This window comes from Aythya ferina (genome assembly GCF_964211825.1).
Source record: "Aythya ferina genome assembly, chromosome: 29".
Lineage (NCBI taxonomy): Eukaryota > Metazoa > Chordata > Aves > Anseriformes > Anatidae > Aythya > Aythya ferina.
In genome coordinates, this window is record NC_140326.1 from 2,580,613 (window position 1) to 2,601,358 (window position 20,746).

The following is a 20,746-nucleotide window of genomic DNA, read 5'->3' on the forward strand; positions in this document are numbered from 1 at the left end:
GATCCCACGGGGGCAGCCGTGGGCTGTGACCGGCCCCATGAGCTCTGGGGGGACCCCACAGCACCGGGAGGGCCGGGATCCCCTCTAACAGGGACCCCCCCAGACTGGGACCAGGACCCCCTCAGACCAGGACTGGGACTGGGACCTCTCAGATCAGATCCCCCCACCCCAAGCAGGAACCCACATCCCCCCTATTAACCCAGGACCCCCTCAAACTGGGACTGGGACCCCCCCAGCCCCGGATGCCTCAGCCCTGAACCCCCCCAGCCCCAGGAACCCCCTACCCCAGCCCCTGCAGCCCAGGACCCTCCCACCCCCTGGACCCCTCAGCCTAAGACCCCCCCAGCCCCAGATCCCTCAGCCTGGGACCCCCCCAGCCCCAGGACCCCCCCAACCCCTGGACCCCTCAGCCCAAGACCCCCCAGCCCCAGGACCCCCCACCCCCAGATCCCTCAACCCAGGACCCCCTCAACCCCCCATCACCCCCCCCCCAGCCCCCGGACCCCCTCAGATCGAAGCCTCCCCCACACCATAACCCCCCCCCATCCACACCAGGGACCGATGCCAGCGCCCCCCCCACCCCCAAAAAAAAAATAAAAAAATAAAAAAATAAAAAAATCAGTGCAAGCCCCCCCCCAACCCCCCCCCCCCCCCCACGGGGTGTGTGTGTGCCCCCCCCCCCCCCCCAGCGCGGACCACACCACAACACCCTGAAGCGCGGGGTGGGGGGGGGGGGCTGTTAGCTTTTGGGGGGGGGGGCAGGCGGCGCGGGCACTGTTTACCCGGGCACAGACGGGGGCGGCACCGCCGCTGCCCCCCCCTTACCCCCCCCTTTTGCCCCCCCCCGCCGGCGCGTTGCGAATGGTCTCTCCCTCGCGCTCTATTTAATCCCCGCCGCTGCCGCACCGCCGGCTCCAGACCGGGAGAGCGGCGACGGGAACGGAGCCACCGTCGCCGCCGCTCCCTTCCCCCCCCCCCAACCCCTTCACCCCCCCGGTTAGGCTCGGTAAAGCCCCCCCCCCCGACCAACCCCCCCCACGGTGCTCAGCACCATGCCGCCCTCCGTGCTCAGCCTCCTGCTGCTCCTCCTCGGTGCCGCCAACGGGAACCTCTCCCGGGACGGTGAGCGGCCGCCGGTACCGGAGGGGGGGGGGGGGTTAACGGAAAGAGGGGGGGGGGGCACACGGAGGATGGGGGGTTAACGGATGGGGGGGTAACGGATTAAGGGGGTGACAGGGGGTCCCCTCCTTCCGCTCCGCATCCTAAAGGGGATAACGGGGGTGATGGGGATAACGGGGGGGGGGTGCCGGGTTTAACGGGGGTTTAACGGGGGGGGGGGTACCGGGCTCGCCGCCGTTATGTGGGTCAGGCACAGCGGGGCCCGGCAGGTGCCGCCCCACCCCGGGCCCGCCCCCGCCCCGCCCGCCCCGCCCCGGTCCCTGCCCTCGGGGTCCGCCCCGGTGAACGGAACCGGGAGCCGCGGCCCCGGGAGGAGGAGGAGGAGGGGGGGGGGGGCACCGGCGGCTCCGTGACCTTGAGCCCCACCGCCCCCCCCCTCCGGTGTGTGCCCCCCCCCCTCCCGGTCTCCGCCGTCGCCGCCCGGGGCGGGGCTGGGGCGGCGGAAGGTTCCAGACAGGCCCCGGCGGGCGGCGGAGCCCGGCTTTTGGGGGGGGGTAGGGGGGGGACACGACACCCCCGGGGGGGGCACGACCAAAATTTATCATCCCCCCCCCACCCCAACCCCTCCCCACTGAGCCGTGGGGGGATGGCGGGGGGCTGAGCACCGGGGGAGGGGGGGCAGATTGGCATTGGGGGGGGGGTAGACCCCCATGGGGGGGGTAGACCCACATGGGGGGGGCAGCCCCCACGTTTTGGGGTCAGGCATCTATGGGGTGGGGGGACACGGTGGGGGCACCCCCATGGGGTGGGGATGTGGCCGGTGGTGCCCCCCCCCTGTGGATTGGGGGGGGGCACGGTGGTGACAGCCCCATGAGGATTAGGGGCAGACCCCCCCCAATGGGGACAGACCCCTATGGGGTGGGGGGGGCTCGGTGGTGGCACCCCCGTGGGGATGGAGGACAGACCCCCATGGGGTGGGGGGGACACGGTGGTGGCACCCCTGTGGGGTGATAGCCCTGCGGGGGGGGGGTGGTGACGTTTTTTTGGGATTGGGGGGGGGCGCGATGGTGGCGTCCCCCCAGGGATGGGCAGGGCGGCGGTGACATCGGCGGGGTTTTGGAGGGGGGAGGGCGCTGGTGACCGCCCTGTGGGGTGGGCAGGGTGCTGGTGACATCCTCGGGGGGGGGGGGGATGGTGACAGTCCTTGGGGGGGGGGGGGGATGGTGACAGTCCTTGGGGGGGGGGGACAGGGGGATGGTGACAATCTCTGAGATTTGGGGGGGGTGTTGGTGACATCGTCCAGGGATTTATTATGGGGGGGGGCAGGTGATGGTGACACCCCCATGAGATGGGCACGGTGACATCCTCCGAGTTGGGGGGGTGACGGTGACACCCTTACGGGGTGGGGCAGCCCCCTTAGATTTGAAGACCCCCAGAAAAAAAAAAAAAAAAAGAAAAAAAAACCTAAATCCCCCATTTTGGGGAAAGGAGCGCCCGTTCGGAGACTCAGCACCACCCTGCCTCGCCCTATGGGGGGGGGGGGTCTGGGTGATGGAAGGGGGGGGGACACAGCTGGGCACAGCCCTGGCGCGGGCGTCTGATGGCATCCGAGCATCCCATAAATCCCCGAGCATCCCATAAATCCCCGGCGTGTTTGCTCTGCGGGGGCACGCGGCTCCCCCGAGCCCTCCAGACAAAGGGTGTTTACCCGCGCCGCGCTGCGTGGCCGGGCGCCCTTTAATGAAGTGCCGCAAAGCAAATATCATTTGTGTGTTGGGGGGGGGGGAGAAATAAAAGGGGGGGGGCGGCTCGTAAATGGCTGCGCTTTGGGGTTTTTTTTGGGATTATTTTTTTTTTTCCCCTGTCGCTCAGCAGAGCTGAATGCCCCAGCAGCCCACTGGTTGTGTCTGGAGATGCTCGGTGCTATGTTTGGGGAGGTGGTTTTTAGGGGATGGGGTCTCCGGGGGGGGTTCCTGCACCCTGCAAGCAGCAGACCCCCCCACTATGGCTTGGGGGAGGTGGCTGTCACACACAGCATCACCCCGGGGGGGGGGGTTGTGGCTCTGTTTTCCTGCAGGTTGTGGCCCCCAGGCTCCTGTAGGAACCCAAACCGTGAGGATTTGGGGGATTTGGGGCCGGGGGTGGCTGTGGGGCCAAGCAAAAGCCCCGCTGGGGGGGGCAGTGCTGGCGGTTGTGGTCCTGAGCTGCTCATCCAAGGGCGCGGTGATGCTGCAGGATTTGTCCCCGGGCTCCCCAGCAGCCGCCGTGGAAAGCCCCAGGGGACCCCAGTGCGCCCCAGTGAGCCAAACTGGAAGGCGCTGGAGGAGCCGCCGCAGCCTCGCACCTCCCCGTGCGTTTTTGGGGGGCAGGAGGGGGGATTTTTGGGGCCGTGGCGGAGCTGGCACTGCCTGGCGGCGGTCGTGGGCTTGGCCGGAGCCGTGCTGCCGTCGGCACATTGCTCAGTGTTTGGGCTGCCTTGCGTGGTCGGCTGCGCCGTGAGGATTGTCCCCCCCTGTCCCTGTCCCCCCCCCCGTGTTATTCTGCTCTCCAGAGCTGTGGGAGCCTTTTGTTTGAGCGGCGCCCTGCTCTGCTCCCCCGGGGGGGAGCCTCAGCGTGCCAAAACCGGGCTCCCCGGGGCTGTTTTTCTCGGCGCCCCCTCGCTCTTGGCACCCAACCGTGGGTGGCACGAGGACAGCCGGCCCGTGGGGCGCAGCACGGGGCAGGGCTCACGTCCCTCGTCCCCTACCAGAGCCGCTCCACTTGTCCTGAGCCCGTTCCCTACCACTAGAAACCCCGCAGTATTTAGGGTTTGGGGGGCTTTGGGGTGCTGTCCCCATGGGGAAGGGTGGCGCTGTCCTTCTGGAGAGGTCTGCTTGGCCAGGGCACGCTGGAGGAGCTTTCTGCGTGTAAGATGCCACCCCCTGCCCATCTGGGAGCAGCATTTTGTGGCTGGGGGGTGGCCGTGGGTCACCTCGGGGGAGTTTTGGGGACACGGACAACGCTCGCCCTTCCCCAGCTTACAGGAGAGATCCTGGAGGTGTCAGGGGGACGCTGGGCATGGAGGTGGGACCCCAAATGGCACCTTCAGCAGTGGGGCCCTGCGTGGGACCCCCGGTGGCACAGGGGGGCGAGGGGATGGCTCGGGGCTGGCTCCAGTCCCCAAGGCAGCTGCCAAGAGCTCTGCATCCCCCAGGAGCTGTTGGAGAATAACGTAATCCCCTTTTTTTGCTGCGTGGGGCCGTGCCCGTACCCACCCCATGTGCAGTGCCACCAGGGCTCCTGGTCTGCTCCCAGCACGAGGCCTCGGTGGGCACAGCACGAGGGGGTCGAGTGTGACCCCTCCGTACCCCTACAGCCCCTTTTTGGGGGGCTCCCATCAGCTGCCTGCTGGGGGAAGGCGAGCAGCTTTGGCACCATGGCCAGGGATCAGTGAAAGCGGCCGAAACGGAGCATCCGAGCGGAGGGCAGCTGGGGCGGAAAAGCCGCTGCTCAGCACCCTGGCACGGCTGGCTCAGCCCGGGTTGGATTTGAAGACAATGCCTGGGATAAGTCCCGCAGAGCTGCCCTGGACATACCCAGACAGCGAGGGGACGTGCTGGCGCGGGTGGGAAGCGATCCCAATGATTCCTCAGGTTTGGCACAGAGCAGCACGGAGCTGGGGGGCGTTTGTGTAGGGTTGGAGAAGCATCCTGAGAGCCCCAGGGTGCTGCTGCCCAAGCAAGATGTGCCTCCATCCCAAACCCAGGCACCCCTTTGGAAGGGGATGGAGGGCTTGTCGAGGACCCCCACCATGTGTGGCCTCCCCCTGCTCTGCTTCTGTGCCTCCCCAGAGCTGCCGGAGGGACCGGGGGCGGCTACATCTGGGTGCTCACCCCAGAGCTGGCACGGCCCGGCACGCCGCCAGATGGAGGAATCTGCAGGAAAGCGAACATTTTTGTTTGTTTTCACTAGGTCGGTTTTAACCTAGTTTTACCCCGAGCCAAGGTGCCATTCGGGGACTCGCCAGGGGAGCAGCAGCCCGAGCGAGGGGGGGGCTGCAGGACCCGAGCGCGTGCCCAAGGTGGCGTGGCGGTGGTCTTGGCGCTTGGTGGGCTCCGTTTGGGTGCCACCGGGCTTTTTCTCCGGGTGTTGGCTGCTGTAGAGCCCGATCTGCTCATGCAGACACCCCTGGGGAAGTGCCGTGGTTCTCCCATACCCAGCCCCAGCAGGGCACAGATTGAGTCGTGCCCTCGGTGCCTCGGTGGGCCTTTGGAGGCGATGCCAGCGCGGTGACACCCACGCAGGCAGATGTACCCGATCCTGCCCGGATTACTGGGGCAGCTCAGCTTGAACCATCTGGTCCAGTTCTCTCCCCTCCGCTCCCAGTCGGGTGCAAAACTGGGGCTCCATCCTGCTGGGGATGAGCTCCCGGTGCTGTCCCAGCCTCTCGCCGTGCTCTGGTGTGGAAGAGCAGAGGAGAGCCAGGCGCAGAAAGGCCGGTTCGGGTTGGATTCGAGCATCCTCAGTGCCAGGAGCCCTTCCCCAGGCGAGGCTCGGCGCCGCGAGCATAAATAACAGCGGAGGAAGGCGGAGAAGAAGTGGAGACGGGCGCCGAGGGCTGGGCAGGAAGATGTTTAACCATTCCGGTCACCTGCGCAGCGCCACGCTTGGCCTCCGCTGTAATGCGGCGAGGCCGCGGGGCCGGCGGCAGCTGCTGTGGCTGCCGAGCCCCCCGGGCATCCTGCACCGAGCCGGGGCAGCGACCTGGGCACCCGAATCCCCTCGTGGCGCATGGGTGCGTGACTCCATCCCCAAATGCAGCTCCTCAGCCTCTTTATTTCCACCTCAGCCTCTTTATTTCCAGCTCAGCCTCTGTATTTCCACCCCAGCCTGTTTACAGGCGAGCCCGGTGCGCAGCATCAGTTTTTCCAGCCAGCTGCTGTCGCTCAAGGCTCCCGAGGTGCCCGTCCTGCCCTGCTGCTATTGATGGAGCCCCTGACTTGTGGCTGCCGCACGCCCTGGGAAGCCTTCGCTGATCTCCAGCAGCAAGCAGAGCACTGATCGGGCCAGAAGAGAGGAATTGACGGGATGCTGCTGCCCCGTGCGCCCTGGGGAGCTGTTTTCCAGAGGCAGGATGTGCTCCGTGGCATCTGTGCCGTGCTGTTGGCTTGCCTCTGCCCTTGCAGGTCAGCATCTCGGGGCTCCCTCAGTGGTCTCCGCTCTGCCTCTCCACATTTCACCACTTTGGGCTTTTTTTTTTTTCCTTTCCCCATGATGCTGGGGGCTTCACCTCCAAAAGGCAGAGTCTGGGCGATGGCAGAGGGGAGCTGGTGGCACGCAGCTGGAGCTCGGAGCTCTGTTACCCTGGGGCCTCCCTTGGGATCTGGGGGGTCCCCACTGCAGCCAGCCAGAGCGGAGCATCCATCGCAGCATCTGTTGCAGCCAAGTGAAGGACAGTGGGATTCAACCCTATTTTTTTCTTCCGAAATGACTTTTCCCTCCTCTTCCTGTGAAGTCAGGACATGGCATCGATGTGCGGCACCCACCAGCAGGCACGCCGGCCCCTGGGCAGGGAGCTGAGCCGCCAGGGTTTCCCAGAACAGAGGGAATTAGTCCTTATTCCCAGGTAACAAATGCCCTCGTGCACAACTTGTGTGTTTAATCCTCGGACAGCCGGCAGCAGCAATTTCTCCTGCCAGCCTGGGCAGAGCCAGGCGCGTGTTTGGATGCCTGCAAAGCAACAAGCAATCCGCCGGGGCATCTGAAGCAACCATTTCGAAGACACCTCGCTGGGCAGGCAGGAGATCCTTAAAACAGAACTGTCAAAGCAAAGAGCTCGTTTCCTTGGCAACACTCATGGTGGAGATTGGCCTTAGGGTAGGAGCTAAAAAACACGCTCAGAAAAGTGGTGAGCAGCTGCTCCCCGTCCGAGGGGCCGAGAACCCTCGGACACGGTCCCGTGCCGGAGGTGAGATGAAATTTTGGGAGGTCCAAGGCTGGGAGATGAAGGGAGATGGACAAAATGGGGTCCTTTGGGGCAGGAGGAGGATGCCCCAGCCCTGGAAGTGTCGGAGGCCACAGGATGGGACAAGGCTCTGGGCAGCCTGGAGTGGTGCAGGGGGGCCTGGAGGTCCCTCCCCACCCATCCCCTGATCCCCCCAGGACAAGAGGGGATGGGGCCAGGTGGTCCCTGCCTGCTGATGGGAGGAGGAGGAGGGCTGGCTTCCAGAATTCCCAACCTCCCCGGTTCCCCTGTGGCTCTTTCTCCTTTTGGCGACTCCAAAGGAACTCGGGCTGCTGTGACTTGAGGCAGCTGCATGACCACATCCACACCGGGGGCACCTTTTGGGGCCCTGGGGAGGTTTTTGCCCATGACCCAGCGGACCAGCCCTGGCTTTGCGGGGTGGCCACGGGCCTGCAGGTGGCCTGGACAGGAGGAGCAGCCACAGTACCCTGCGTTGGGATCCCCCCATCGCTGCCTCTCGCCGAGCTGCCGGCACAGCACGAGCACGGCTGAGCAGAGGCGCCAGCGGCACCCGCCTTTGTGCGGCTGCCAGCGCTGCAGGCAGGAGCTGCCGCTGCTGTCGGAGGGCTTCCCCGGCCCCCACAGCAGCTGGATCTGTCCCAGTGCTCTGCAGAGGCTCACCCAGCCCTGGGGTGAGCGGGAGAGTGATGGGTGTGGGGTGGGGAGAAGCCCCCCCGGAGCAGGGGATGCTCCCTCAAGGCACAGTGGGCTTGGAGGTGAGGCGCATCCACCCCATCAGCTGAGAGCTTCGGGCCCCTTCCCTTCAGCTCCTTCAGCTTCTGCTCCTGGATTCGGTGCTAATTGCTGGCCTCGTTTCAGCTGCTCAACCCTGGTGAGGTGGCAGGCAGGGCTGACAGCTCCCCCCCCAGCAGGGAGGTGACCCCCGGTGCCCTGCAGCAGGAGCCAGGACCCTGCAGGACCTTGGTGCCCTCGGAGCTGCAGGATGCTGGGGATGATCCACGGGGTGCTGTGGGTGAAGGCACAGGGAGAAGCCCAGCGAAGTCCCAGGGTTCAGAGCAGGCCATGACACGGAGCTGGGCTCTGCCCTTGCTCTGCCCCTTCCTGGAAACTGCTCCTGTGCGTGCCCGAGGTTGGAGAAATCAGGCGAGATGTGGCGTTGGGACACGGGTTGGTTTAGGTCCTGCTTGGGGTTTGGAGCAGGCTCCTCGGGGCCATGTTTCCTTCTTCTCCCAGTGAGTATTCCTGTTGAAACATCACCTGGAGATTAAACCCCTTGCTCTGGGGGAACACTCGGCTGGAGGTGTGGGGCTGGGAGCTGGCAGAGGGACGTTTTGGCACCGGAGGACGCAAACCGTGCTGCGGGATGGGTTTGTCCCCGTAGCCATGAGGCAGAACCTGGGAACCTTCCCAAAGCACCCAGCTGCCAGAGCTCCTGTGGCTGTCAGAGGGGTCCCAATGGCACCGGGCAGGAGGGGACCTGGTGCTGCAGGATCATCACTGCCAGCAGGAGAGCACCGCAGAGGGACCAGGATTCATCCATCGTGCACAAAAACCTTGCGTCCTCCGCAGGCGTGTGAGGAAGAGGAGCACGGCGCTGAGCAGATGCATGGAAACCGGAGCAGGTTTCCCCCTCCTATAACAAAATCTGGAGCGAGGCAGCTGCTTGCACGGAGGAGCCTGGAAGCCGGGCTCTGGGCGGCCCAGACTGTGGATTCGCGCGCCGCCCGGATCAGCCCGCGCAGCAGATGTCGGAGCCGTGCCGAAAACCCACCGGGCTCAAAGCTCTCGAGCGGCTCCCATGGTGCCAGCCGTGTGCTTCGGGATGGAGCTTCCCCTTCCACGAGCTGCGGGACCAAAAAACACCCCTCGGAGAGGAGGCGACCTGCCCCAGGAGTGAGCACCTGGATGAGGACACTGGGGTTTTGGGGAGCACCTGGACGGACCCCGCTTCTGGCTTGGGGAGCCAGGAGAGATGAGAATATTGTTTTTCCCCTCATAAATCCAATTGCAGCCCCCTGCAAATGTTCACGGGTTTAATTAATGAAGTATTGATTTTTCTGGAGTGTGGCGCCTCTCTAATTTCCCTGTGCCAGCCAGGATCTGGAACGAGCGCAGGCAGCAGCTTGCAGCCAAAACCAGGTGCCCGTGGTGCTTTGTGGGGTGCCCGAGCATCGTTTTCATCCCGCTTCCCATGGGCCTGGCCACCTCCTTCAGGAGGGTCCCAGCGGGGCAGCCCCGATGGTGCTCCAGCTCCTTGCAGCCCTCGCTGCTTGCTCGCACGCCTCGTGCCGTTGCGGGATGCCAGGAGGTTGGGCAGGGGCCCGGGATGGGCAGTGAGGGAGCGGAGGTGGAAACGCAGAGCTGTGGAGCTGAGGATCTGCTTCCCCCTCCTGGAGATGCTGGAGAGGAGCCCCGAGCACCAGGAGCTCTGCTTTGTGCCAGGGCCAGGCAGGACACAGGGGGGGGCCGGACTGGCTGCAACACCGCCCCACAGAGCAATTTTGGAGCCCCAAACAGCACAGCGGGCTCGGGGTGCCCACGGTGGCACAGCCGAGGGATGCTCCGTGCCAGGGCGAGGGGCTGGCACCAGCCTGGGCTGTCAGGTGGCAGCAGCTCCGTGCTGGCAAGGTGGGCACGGATGCTTCCCGGAGCATCCAGCACCTGTCCCCATGCTCGTGGGGGCTGTTTGGACCCGGGTGCCAACAGGGACCCAACCCCAATGCTCTCTGCTGTCAGTGCAGGGGATGCTCTGCATGGTGCTGGAGCAGTCACGGTGCACTGGGTGTCCTCCCGGTGCTCGGTGTCCCCTCCCTGGGGTGGCATCCTCAGTCCTTGTGTCCTCCTAGGGTCCCCAATCCTCATTGCTCATGTCTAGGGACAGCAGAGTAAGGAGGGTCGGGGACTTTGCCTTGTCCCCTCCCTGTGCCATTGCAGGATGGGACAAAGCCCCCTGGTCCCGTGGTGGCGGTGTCCCGGTGCTGCCAAGGGCCGGCAGGTTCCAGCCACGACGGGTTTTAATTAAATCAAGGCAGCCCAGCCGTGCCCATCTGCTCGCCAAGCTGTCGGGCACGGAGGTGAGCGGGGATCTGGGTCGTGGCAGCGCGGCTCTGCGGCACCGGGGCCTCTCCGTGGGGTCGGGGACATCGGGGCTCTGCGGCACAGGTCCCTGATGCCACCGGGGCACGGGGCCAAAGCAGGGGGAGGAAATCTCCGGGGTGGTTTCTGTGCTCAGGATGGGGGTCCCAAGGTCAGGGTGCAGGACCCGGGGGGGGTCTCTCCACTGATGGATGGTGGAGCTGGGCAGGGGGATCCTGCCGAAATGCCAGGGGGGCTCCAGGACCCCGGGGCCATCGCATGCTGGAGGCACCGCAGGCACCCAGTGCCCCCATCCTCTGCTGAGCCTCTCCCCGTGTTAATACCTTAATGAGGCCAGCGCTGTGGCAGGCAATGGTAATTGTGTTAATTAAGAGATTGTGGGTCTGTCCTCTCCTGTGCGGGTTTCATGCCCTGTCCTCAATCGCGGCAGAGCGGGAGCGCTCTGAGTTTGGACAACAGTGGCTTGGAGCAGCCTAATCCCCTAATTACGGTCGTAGCAGCACAAGAGCATCGTTAACCGAATTAAAACAAGCCGACAGACATCCACCTGCTCCCCAGCAGTCTTTGTGCACCCAGCGTGAGCCACGGCAGGGGCACAGACACCACTCACCGGGCACCATCCCCAGGATCAGACCCCACAGACCCTCCGGAGAGCCACCGGCACGCGTGGGGACCACGGCACGGGCACGGGGACCACGCTCGAGCAGGCTGGAGGTGCACCAGGGCAGAGCATCCGTCACGGCTCACAGCTCAGGAGCCCAGGCCAGCGCGTGGCAAGGATGGGGAGGACTCGGTCAGCGCCTATAAATATCCACGAGGATGGAGATGGGAAGCAGAGGCTCTTCAGCTGGCTGTTAAACCCGAGCAAGTGGAGAGGAGCGGAGTTTGAACAGCGGGAATGAAGTACAGGCGGCGGTGACGGCGATTTCCTGGGGCTGGGGAAGGAACCCTGAACCCTGGGAATGTTTTTAATCCAAATGTGATGCATCTCTGGGAGATTTTCATTCTTGAGTGCCCCAGGCTGGTACGAGTGGGGTTTCACACGCTTTCTGGCCTGAAGTTTCCTGGAGTTCAACACGGGCCTGGGAAGCCTGGAGTCCTTGTTCCCAGCCCTGATCCCTCTGCTCCTTCCTGTTCCCTGCGATAGCCTTGGGGAATTTGCAATGTCAGCAAGAGAAAATATTTCTCTTCATCATTCTGGGCAGAAAATGGAGAAACTCAACCCAAAACAGGCTGCTTCTGCTAACTGGAGCTTCTCCCCGACAGCAGGCATCGTGCAGGGAAATGAAACCAGGGCTGTGCTGCGAGTGCCTGGGGCAGGATCCCTGAGCTTGAGTCCTGAGCCCGAATCCAGCCAAAATTTGAGTGCCACGATGGAGAACGATGCTTTGTGAAGCTGCATCCAGCACAAACTGCAGCGGGGTTGGGCTGCTTGTTGCGTGCGACCTCCAGGCTGGGCAAGCGTCCCCCTCCTCCGCGGGGCAGCTCGGCTCGCCGGCACGTCGGCTCTCCCAAAATAGCCGTCCTTGGGGCAGCCGGGGGTTATCTGATCCTCCCGGTGCTCCTCTCTGCCCTTGGGCTGCTCCACGACGACGTCTGCGCTAGGGAAACGCAGCCGGGGAGGAGGTGGAAGGGATGGGGAGGACCGGGGAGCAGCAGCACCCCCGGCAAGGGACACGGTGACCTGCTTCAAAAAGCTGCTTTTGCTGGAGGCAGGGCTGGAGATGGACGGGCAGCAGGGCATCCCATCGCGTGGGTCTCCTGCCAGGGTCTCCTGCAGCCTCCCTGGGCACCCCAGCTCCGTTCACCAGCATCTGGCACCCCCAGGGGCCGTGCACGGAGTGCTGGAGCCCCACGTGTCCCGGGGCTTTGGGGACAGCGCCGTGGCCCCCTTGGTCACTCAGCGATGCTCGCACACTCTGGGGAAGAGGTGATGCTGGGGGGCTCCTCTGACCCCTCTTTTCTGCGCCCAGAGAGCCAGCCCACGACGTCGGATGAGACGGTGGTGGCCGGCGGCACGGTGGTGCTCAAGTGCCAGGTGGAGGACCCCGACGACTCCTCCCTGCAGTGGTCCAACCCTGCCCAGCAGACCCTCTACTTCGGGGAGAAACGAGGTGCGTGCGGGGACCCGGGGACGGGACGGGGACATCGGGGTTAAAACAGGAGCCGGGGAAGGAGCCCGGTGACCCTACACCTGGTGACACTGTCCCTCGTCCCCCAGCCCTGCGAGACAACAGGATCCAGCTGCAGAGGTCCACGCCGAACGAGCTGACCATCAGCATCACCGACGTGGTGCTGGCGGACGAGGGGGAGTACACCTGCTCCATCTTCACCATGCCCGTGCGGACCGCCAAGGCTCTCGTCACCGTGCTGGGTACGTGCTGGTGCCCCCCTGCCTCATGTCTGGGACACCAAATGTGTGGCCGGTCACCCCTGCCACCCCACGTCCCAACCCGTTAACCCACCCTTGTTGCATCTCTCCCCTCGCATCCATCTCTGGACAGCAGCACGCACGGAGCTAAGAGGTTGTTGTTGACTTTCTCCCCTCCTCCTCCTCCTCTAGGAATCCCCCAGAAACCCCAAATCTTCGGCCACGAGCAGCCCATTGATGAGGAGAAGATAGCCCGGCTGACCTGCCGCTCCTCCGGCAGCAAGCCCGCCGCCCAGCTGCGGTGGAAGAAGGGCAACAAGGAGCTGAAGGGTGGGTGCCGAGGGCTGGGGGGGGGACTGGGGGCACCTTGGGGATGGATGGGACACCACGGGGACGGATGGGGCACCAGGGGCTGTGGATGTGCCCGGTGCTGGACCACACCAGCACCCCACTCTGCTCCCGACGATGGGATGGGGACAGGGCACCCCCTTGCTCAACGCACGTGCCAGCCCCGTCGCTCTGCAGGGGCGCTGTGACCGTCGCCTCCAACGGTCCCCTGTCCCCACAGCCGAGGGCACGGAGGTGGTGGAGGACCCCAACGGCAAAACCTTCACCGTCAGCAGTCGGGTGGAGTTCCGCGTCACCAAGGAGGACAACGACGCCGAGGTGACCTGCACGGTGGACCACGAGTCCCTGCAGAACTCGGAGAGGTCGACCACGCAGAAGCTGCAGGTCCACTGTACGTGGCACGTGGGGGACAGGGACACAGAGGGGTGGCCCCCAGAGCTGGGCGGGGGCGCAGGTCAGGGCGCTCACCCCCCCCCGATCTTCTTGCAGACAAACCGACGGCGAAGATCGAGCCGCACCCCCTGTACCCACGGGAAGGAGAGAAGCTCCAGCTGCAGTGCGACGGGCAGGGCAACCCCGTGTAAGGACCCCCCCTCGCTGCTCCTTCCCTGCCGTGCACCCCAAAACCCTCCCTGGGGCTGGGGGGGGTCAGGTCAGAGCAGGGCGATGCCACGCACCCCACGGAGGACAGCAGCAAACCCCCACTACCCACGGGCATTCCCCAATCTCCCCCTTCCCCCGGGATGCTGTGAGGGGGCCACGGAGGTGCCTGACCCCCTCCCCTCCCCGCCCCGCAGCCCCCAGGAGTTCCTGTGGGAGAAGGAGGGCAGCGACGCGCCGCTGCAGCTCAGCTCCGACAGCATCCTCATCTTCCCCTTCCTCAACAAGAGCGACAGCGGCACCTACGTCTGCACGGCCACCAGCTCCATGGGCAGCGTCGTGGCCAAATACAACCTGGACGTCAGCGGTAAGGGGGCTGGGGGGGGCCACGGGCAGCCCCCAGCGTCGCCCACCTCGGCACCACGGCCCCGTGGAGCCGTGCACGGGTGCTGGAGGCAGTGGGAGAGCTCCGTTGTGCCATGGGGTGGGCGCATGCCCACGGTGTTTGGGGGTGTCCCCAGCTGCTGGGGTCGCATCCAGCCCTTGCCGTGCCCATCCCTGCACCGCACGGAGCTGCTGGATGGGGCTGGGGGGGCAGAAAGAAGACTGGGGGGGCACGGAGCAGGCTGGGAGGGGTTGAGGCAGGGACGTGGCTGAGCTCCGTCCCCGTCCCCTGCGGTGGGGAGGCGCGGTGCTGGGAGCACCGGGGTCTCCAGGACCCATTTGGAGCCTCTGGGATGGCAAAACACCGGGACCCCGAGCGGGTTTCCAGCCAGCGCCGACCCCTCTGAGCCACGGGGTGCCCTGGTGGCCCCGTCCCAAGATTTTGGACGCCGACCCCATGGCTTACCCCGAGCTGCAGGCTTGCCTCGCATCCCGTGTCCCCAGAGCCCGTCCTCGCAGGGGAAGGGGCAGCCCCCGTCCCCTCGCCACCGCTGTCCCCTCGCTGCTTCCCCCTGCCCTGGCCGTGCTCTGCCGCCCTGCTCGCTGTCACCGTGCCCCGTGGGCCGTGCGCTCCCCCTGGCCGCGCTCAGCACCCAGCCCCTCGTCTCGGTGGGAGTCTTGTCCTCTGCTTTTGGCCCTGGTTTTGGGGGTTTTTCCTCCTTTTCTACGTCCTCCTCTTGTCATCTCCCCGCTCTCCACCAGCCTTGGATTTCCCATCTTTCAGCATCCTTCATGCTCCAGCCTTTCCCTTATCCCTTTTCCCTTTTCTTTTTTCCCTCTTTTTCCCTTTTCCCATCCCTTTTTCCCTTTATCCCTTTTCCCTTTCCCTCCTTTCTTGTTCTGGGCACCCTCAACCCCTTCCCCTCCGAAATGGCTGTGGGTGACAGGAGCACACGGCAGCGATCACCCCTGGGGTCAGCGTCCCCTGAGACCCTCTGCCCACCCATGGGGAACCCCCAAGCATCCCACAGCGTGCCGTCTGTCCTCGGCAGGCCCTGCTTGGTCACCTTGTGGCCCCATCACCCTTGGGTACGGGGTCAGCACAGGGAGCTGGCTCCTGCACCCACCCCGGGGCACTCAGTGCCCACCCACAAGGCCCCCCGATGTCCCCAGCCCGCTCAGTGCCACCACACCCAGCTCCACCTCCGGGCTCGGTTCCCCCCTTTCCAAATTCCCCCCTCTTTTTCCCCCAGAGCATCACCGGAGCAGCCGCCCCACGCCACCCAAGTCCCTGAGGATGAGCGTGGGAGAGCGGAGGTGGCCCCACGTGCTGGGTGACCCCGGGCACGAGGGTCCCACGGGGTCCCTTGCGGGGTGACCGGGGGTGCTGGCAGGTAGGACACGGGAAGGTGTCCCCACCGTGACCCAGAGGATGGTGGCAGGAGAAGAACGGGGTGGTGGAAGGAACCCGCAGAGAAAAATGGGCTCCCACCATGGCAGGGGGTCCCCCCCTGTGGGTGCTGTCCCTCCCAGGGGTTGATTGGTGTCCCTGTGTTCTTGTCGTCCTCCCCAGATCTTCCCCAGCTCCCCACCCCACACGTTCACTCCACTCCAGCCCCTCCGCCGGGCCCTTCCCAGCCCATCTCTCATGCTTCTTCCATGGCCACCGCCTCATCCTTCACTCCAGCTCCCGTCCAAGGTACCGTAAGCTCCATTTCTCTCTCTTTACGGACCCGCTGCTCCCCGACCCGGCCGGAGACGCTCCGCAGGAGGACGGTGGCTCACCCCTGGGCCAGGGACACCCGTGCCACATCCCAGGTGCCCAACCAGGCTCTGGTCCCATCGTAGCATCTCCTCCCAGCCCGTTCCAGCGGGGCGAAGCACCCCGGAGCATCCCTCTAACATCCCCACCCCCCCAGAGCCGCTTCCCCCTGTCCGTTTGTCTGTCTGGCGTGGCCACTTGTGAGCTGCAGCCCATCCGTGTGAACCTCCCACCCTTTCCTCCGTCTTCCCATGTTGTTTTTTCCACCCTGTCCCTTCCGAGCATCACCTCTCAGCTCCGTGGCTCCATCCCCTCCCAGCCCTCGGGGACGGTGACAGCGGAGCAGTCGCGCAGGACCGGGGCGCACACGGGGCGAGGGTTGCCCACGGCAGTGCTCACCCTGCAGGGCTCCCCAACACCCGTGGCTGCTGCTTCCCCTTCTCTGCATCCCTCCTGGCTCTGCTCCTGCCCCTTCTTCACCTCCACAGCACCTGGGTCGAGCTGGATGTGGCCCTGCCCGCCCGCAGCCCTGGGTGATGCGCGGGGCGAGCCGCAGCCTGTGGCGCACGGCGGGGACCGCAGCACCCCCTCCTCTCTCTCTTTCTCTCTCTCTGCTTTCTCCCTCTCTGCCACCTGGGCAGACGCCAGCCCGGTGCCGTCGACCTCCAGCACGTACCACGCGGTCATCGGCGGAGTGGTGGCCGTCATCGTCTTCCTCCTGCTCAGCCTCCTCATCGTTTTGGGACACTACCTGATCAGGCACAAAGGTACGGGGGATCAGCGCTCCCACCTCGCCGGGGTGCCCTGGGGCCAAGGGAGGCTGCTGCACCCATCCTGCAGCCCTGCCCCGCATCCAGAGACACCCAGCACAGCCGACAGAGCCCCCCCGAGGATTTGGGGACTGCTCCCCACCTCCGTGCTGGCCCCGGTGGAGCTTGGCAGCGCCGTGCAGAGGCAGCTTCGTTCCCCATCTCCATCTTCTCCTTCTCGGCACCCGCAGCCCTGCAGTGCCCGTGCCACTGCCCCGTGCCTCATCCCCCTCCCCATCCCTCCCCCTTGAGCCTTCCACCTTCCTCCTCCTCCTCCTCCTGGATCCATTTCCACCCCCCCCATCCCTGGATTTTCCATCCGCCCAGCAGGTGTATGCATAAGGCACGGGGAGACGGTCACAGCCAGCCGGCAGCAAAGCCCAGCAGAGGTGATGTGTGAGTAAGAGCCCCCCCATCCCTGCCCCAGCCGCCTCGGCTCCCGGAGCTGCAGCCTCCTTTTGCAGGAAAACCTCTCAGGGGAACGGGGACGGGGGGTGCAGGGGTGTGGGGGAGGCAGAGCCACGCAAGGAAGCGCGATTTTTCCACCGGCGGCGTGAGCTGCTCTGAGCAGCCCAGGTGAGGCTCGGTCTCCGAGCAGGGTTTATCCCGGGGGAAGCCCAGCGATTTTTCCATTTCAGGCCAAACCCAAAGGACTTCTCTCGCCTCCGTTTCCCAGCCGGCACGGCCCCGCCGTGACGCTGTCCCCTCTCCACCCCCCTCCCCAGGTACCTACCTGACCCACGAGGCCAAGGGCTCCGATGACGCCCCGGACGCCGACACGGCCATCATCAACGCAGAGGGCGGCCAAGCCGGCGGCGACGACAAGAAGGAGTATTTCATTTAGGGGCATCGGAGAGAGGGTGAGAAATGGAGCCAGCAAACCCCGATGGAAACGGAAACCAGACCACAAACCCCACTCAACCCAACAGATTTTCTCTCGCGCCCGGCACGGGCAGACGGACGGACGGACGGATGGACGGACAGAGGGATGGCAGGACAGAGAGCGGAGAGCGACCGGCCTGAGACGTGATGCTTCTTCTTGAACTTGTACAAAACGTTATTACTACGAACAGCGAAAGCCCCGGCCCCGTTTGCTTGCTTGCACCTCCATCCCTGCGACCGGCGCTCGCGCGAAACACAGACCAACCAGTGAGTGAGCGACTTTCCTTCTTCCTTTGGACCTTTGCTTTGGTTTCGTGGCTGCTCTTTGCTTTGGGCCCTCGGTTGGGATGTGGGGCTGGGGTCGATGTAGCTCTTTCCTTTGTTTCTCTCCATTTTGGGTTTATTTTTTGACATCCAAGGATAAAATCAGATCCAGGCTCCAGCACGAGCTCCGGGCAGCCGGGTGGCCTCTGCGTCACCAGCGCTCGCCCCGTGCCTCCCACCAGGAGCTGGGACCTTCTCGTTGTGTCCCCCCCCACCCACCCCACGATGTCCCCAGTCTGCAGGACGGGGACGGGGAGCGCTGTGGACCCCCCCCCGAGTCCCTGCCTTGATTTTATCCTTGGTGGTTCTTGTCGAACAGTGTCCATTTGGGAGGAGAGCTGTCCTCGTGCCGTAGGTGTGCGAAGGGGGGTGAGCTTCCAGGGTGGGAACCGCCGAAGCCCCCGGAGATGCCGGGAGCCACCGAGCACCGCGGCTCCCCGTTCCCACCCCAGCGGGAGGGGGGAGGGCAGGGGTTTTGGGGGGCAAATCCAGAGAAAAAAAAAAAAAAAAAAGAAAAAACAACAAAAAAAGCGCCCCAGTTTGCAAATTGTCAGATCGGAGTCGTCAATTCAAACCATCTATTGAGATGTTCAGTGCAGGAGGCTGCTGGGCATAGCCCGCGGCCGTCACCAACCACCTCCTCACTGGGCCCCAAGAGCTTGCAGGAAGGTGGTTGAGATCCCCAGAGCGGCTTTGGTAAGAGCCGACGCGGCTCCACGGAGGTGAGCTGGGGTCCCCCTGGCCCGTGCTACAAGCTGGAGACCACCAGCACCACGCCGCAAGTGGCCCCGAGGCAGTGCGAGGCGTGGGCCAGGAGATGGGCTCCCTCGGGTCTGCTCCTCGGAGCTTTCTGTGCCCCCCCTGTCCTCCCCGGCCCCTTCCCGGGGCAGGTGCTGAGCTGGAAAAGGTCTCGTTGGCTCCAAGGGCTGCGGCCAAAAGCAGCCAGAACTGCTGGGTTTTGTGTCTCGGTAGCTTGGGGGTCTCCGCAGAGATTTGGTGGGCACTTATCCAACCTCCAGCCTGTTTCACCCCAGGGGAAACCCCATCTCTTCCAAGTCAGACGGAAACCAGAAGCTTTCTCTAACCTTCCCACCGCATCCCCGGGGTCCCCGTGCTCACCCCAACCCCACATCTACGGGGCCGGGCCCCCTTTGGAGCCAGGCCCCTTCAATCACCCTTGGGATGAGGCTTTGCCGCCCCCAGCATCGCGTGGTCTGGATGCGAGGGGTTCACAGGAGCCGCCCTTTGGCTTCCATTTCGGGGTGTTTGGGGCAGGGAGAGCCTTTTGGGAAGGAGCGAAAGCCCTCGGTGGGGTGGGCAGCCTCATCTCGGAGCTGAAGGAAGAGCCTGGTTCCTCTGCAAGGTGCCCCTGGGGCTGGAAACGTGGCTCCCATCCAGCCCCCGTGAGCTGGGCACAAGGAGAAGGGTGGTGAGGAAGCCACGGCACTGGGTTCAGGTGGGAGCAAGGGACACGTTGGTGGCATCCCTGGCACGGGCACGGCCGGCTTCACCGCATCGTCAGCAGGGCATTACGCACCGAGAGAGGGGCACGAAGCCTTCATCACCCCCCGGCGAGGAAAACCTGCGTTTTTCTCCGTGTTGTCCCTCCCCATCCATCTCCTTGGAGGAGGAGGACGTTGGCCTCGGGTCCCGCTGGGAGCCCCGAGCTCCCTCCGAGGGACGCAAACGTTGCTGCCGGAGGTAACGCTGCGACTGCCGACGCCGGTAACGACTCCACTGGGCGCACACAGCGTGCGCCGCTGCGTGACCTGGTGCTTTGCCGAAGGCCTCTAACACCCGCTACCAAACAGACGCGATTCCCTAAAATAAAAACGCAAGGACGTGTTCTCAAGTACCAGTCGCTCTCGCTCCAAGTCTCCGTGGCGCAGATCATTGCGAAGGAGATGCCCCGAGGGTCCGGGAGGGGTCCCCAGGATGAAAGGACGTGGGGATTTGGGGTCGGGAAGGTGAGAGGAGACAGGATTAGGGCAGCGTGAGGAGGTGCGGTGTTGTGGGGAGCGGGGCAGGACAGGAGAGAGGCCCCCGTGCCAGGGGGACGTGCACCAGGTCTGAGGTTGGGCCGGGGACACGGGGGGCAATGGGGAGGTGCAGCCCTCATCGCATTGGGGCCATGGTCTGCACATGGATGGTGACACTGGGTGCTGGGGCGATCACCCACACCATGTCCCAAGGTCACCGGAGGGGTTCGGTGGCTGGGGGCACCGTTTAACAGCCCCACATTGGGCTCAGCATGGCTCAGGAGCGAGGGGCGGCGTGCGCCACGCTCTGCACGGTGCCAAGGGGGCCACGGGGACGAGAGGTGACGGGGTCACAGCTGGAGAGGTGCTCCCGGGATGGATGGCAGCAGGACACGGGGTGTCACCAGTGGGACATCTGTGTCACCAGTGGGACGTGCCATGGCACTAGCGTGGCTGGTGGTGGGATGATGGGGACGAAGGAGCGATGGGGCGCGCCGTGGCACCAGCACGGGGACGTGAGGGACTTGTGGTCACGGGAGCGGACACCAGGCTCCTGTCCCAAGCTGCTGGCACCCGGGGAGGCCGGGCAGCATCACCTCACGGTGGGGCACGAGCCACCTCCCCGAGCCCCGGTGTCCCCCTCCTGGAGCACGGGGGCTCCGTTGGCCACGCGGACAGGGGACCCCCGGCCCCGCGTCCACCACGTGCCACCAGGGCATCCGAAGCGGGCCAGGGCGTGGGGCACGGGCACTGAACTCTCAATAGACCACGAAAGCCATATTTGTGCGGAGCTCTGAGCACGCCGTGGGGTGGCCGTGGGGCAGGGCAGAGGACGGGCCGTGTTGTTGTGCTGTGTTCTTGTATGTACATAAAAGGGAGACAACGAACGTCGATGTTACTTTATAACCTTTCTAATATCCTGTGCTAATCTCGGAAAATAATCCTATAAATATATCTGGATTACACACCTTAACCTGGCTGCTCGTCTCTGCGTCTGCCCGCGTGAGCCACGGCCGTGCTCCCCCCACCCTGGGGTGCAGGGTGAGAGGGGGACAAGAGGGGACAAGGGGGGGGACACACAGCTCACCCCAGCGCACGGTGTGAGGG

At 65.0% G+C, this 20,746-nt stretch overlaps 2 protein-coding genes across 6 annotated transcripts; both read left to right on the forward strand.

The window, feature by feature from the left end:
• Positions 1 to 1,001: 1,001 nt before the first annotated feature.
• Positions 1,002 to 20,612, forward strand: CADM3 (cell adhesion molecule 3). 4 transcript variants are annotated; one of them, XM_084500817.1, is made up of 11 exons: positions 1,002 to 1,122; positions 12,154 to 12,294; positions 12,402 to 12,554; positions 12,744 to 12,881; positions 13,120 to 13,290; positions 13,389 to 13,479; positions 13,697 to 13,866; positions 16,287 to 16,412; positions 16,785 to 16,850; positions 17,180 to 17,314; positions 17,384 to 20,612. In XM_084500817.1, the coding sequence occupies exons 1-10, from the start codon at positions 1,053 to 1,055 to the stop codon at positions 17,296 to 17,298; spliced, it is 1,245 nt and encodes a 414-aa protein (XP_084356943.1). In that variant the 5' UTR covers positions 1,002 to 1,052; the 3' UTR covers positions 17,299 to 17,314; positions 17,384 to 20,612. The 4 variants fall into 4 exon arrangements, with proteins under 4 accessions (XP_084356943.1, XP_084356942.1, XP_084356945.1 ...); XM_084500816.1 differs by having other exon boundaries at positions 17,180 to 20,612; XM_084500819.1 differs by lacking the exon at positions 16,785 to 16,850 and having other exon boundaries at positions 17,180 to 20,612.
• Positions 2,693 to 12,144, forward strand: LOC311425211 (uncharacterized protein). 2 transcript variants are annotated; one of them, XM_084500814.1, is made up of 2 exons: positions 2,693 to 6,284; positions 6,398 to 12,144. In XM_084500814.1, exon 1 carries the CDS (start codon positions 3,033 to 3,035, stop codon positions 4,332 to 4,334), a length of 1,302 nt encoding a protein of 433 aa, XP_084356940.1. In that variant the 5' UTR covers positions 2,693 to 3,032; the 3' UTR covers positions 4,335 to 6,284; positions 6,398 to 12,144. The 2 variants fall into 2 exon arrangements, with proteins under 2 accessions (XP_084356940.1, XP_084356941.1); XM_084500815.1 differs by having other exon boundaries at positions 6,402 to 12,144.
• Positions 20,613 to 20,746: the final 134 nt, after the last annotated feature.

What these genes read in the sequence shown, in the direction of transcription:
- CADM3 (XM_084500816.1), top strand. Translation starts at nt 1,053, where the DNA reads ATGCCGCCCTCCGTGCTCAGCCTCCTGCTGCTCCTCCTCGGTGCCGCC. An exon ending in CTACTTCGGGGAGAAACGAG is followed by an intron (nt 12,295 to 12,401) that starts GTGCGTGCGGGG and finishes CTCGTCCCCCAG; the next exon opens with CCCTGCGAGACAACAGGATC. An exon ending in ATACAACCTGGACGTCAGCG is followed by an intron (nt 13,867 to 16,286) that starts GTAAGGGGGCTG and finishes CCACCTGGGCAG; the next exon opens with ACGCCAGCCCGGTGCCGTCG.
- LOC311425211 (XM_084500814.1), top strand. Translation starts at nt 3,033, where the DNA reads ATGCTCGGTGCTATGTTTGGGGAGGTGGTTTTTAGGGGATGGGGTCTC.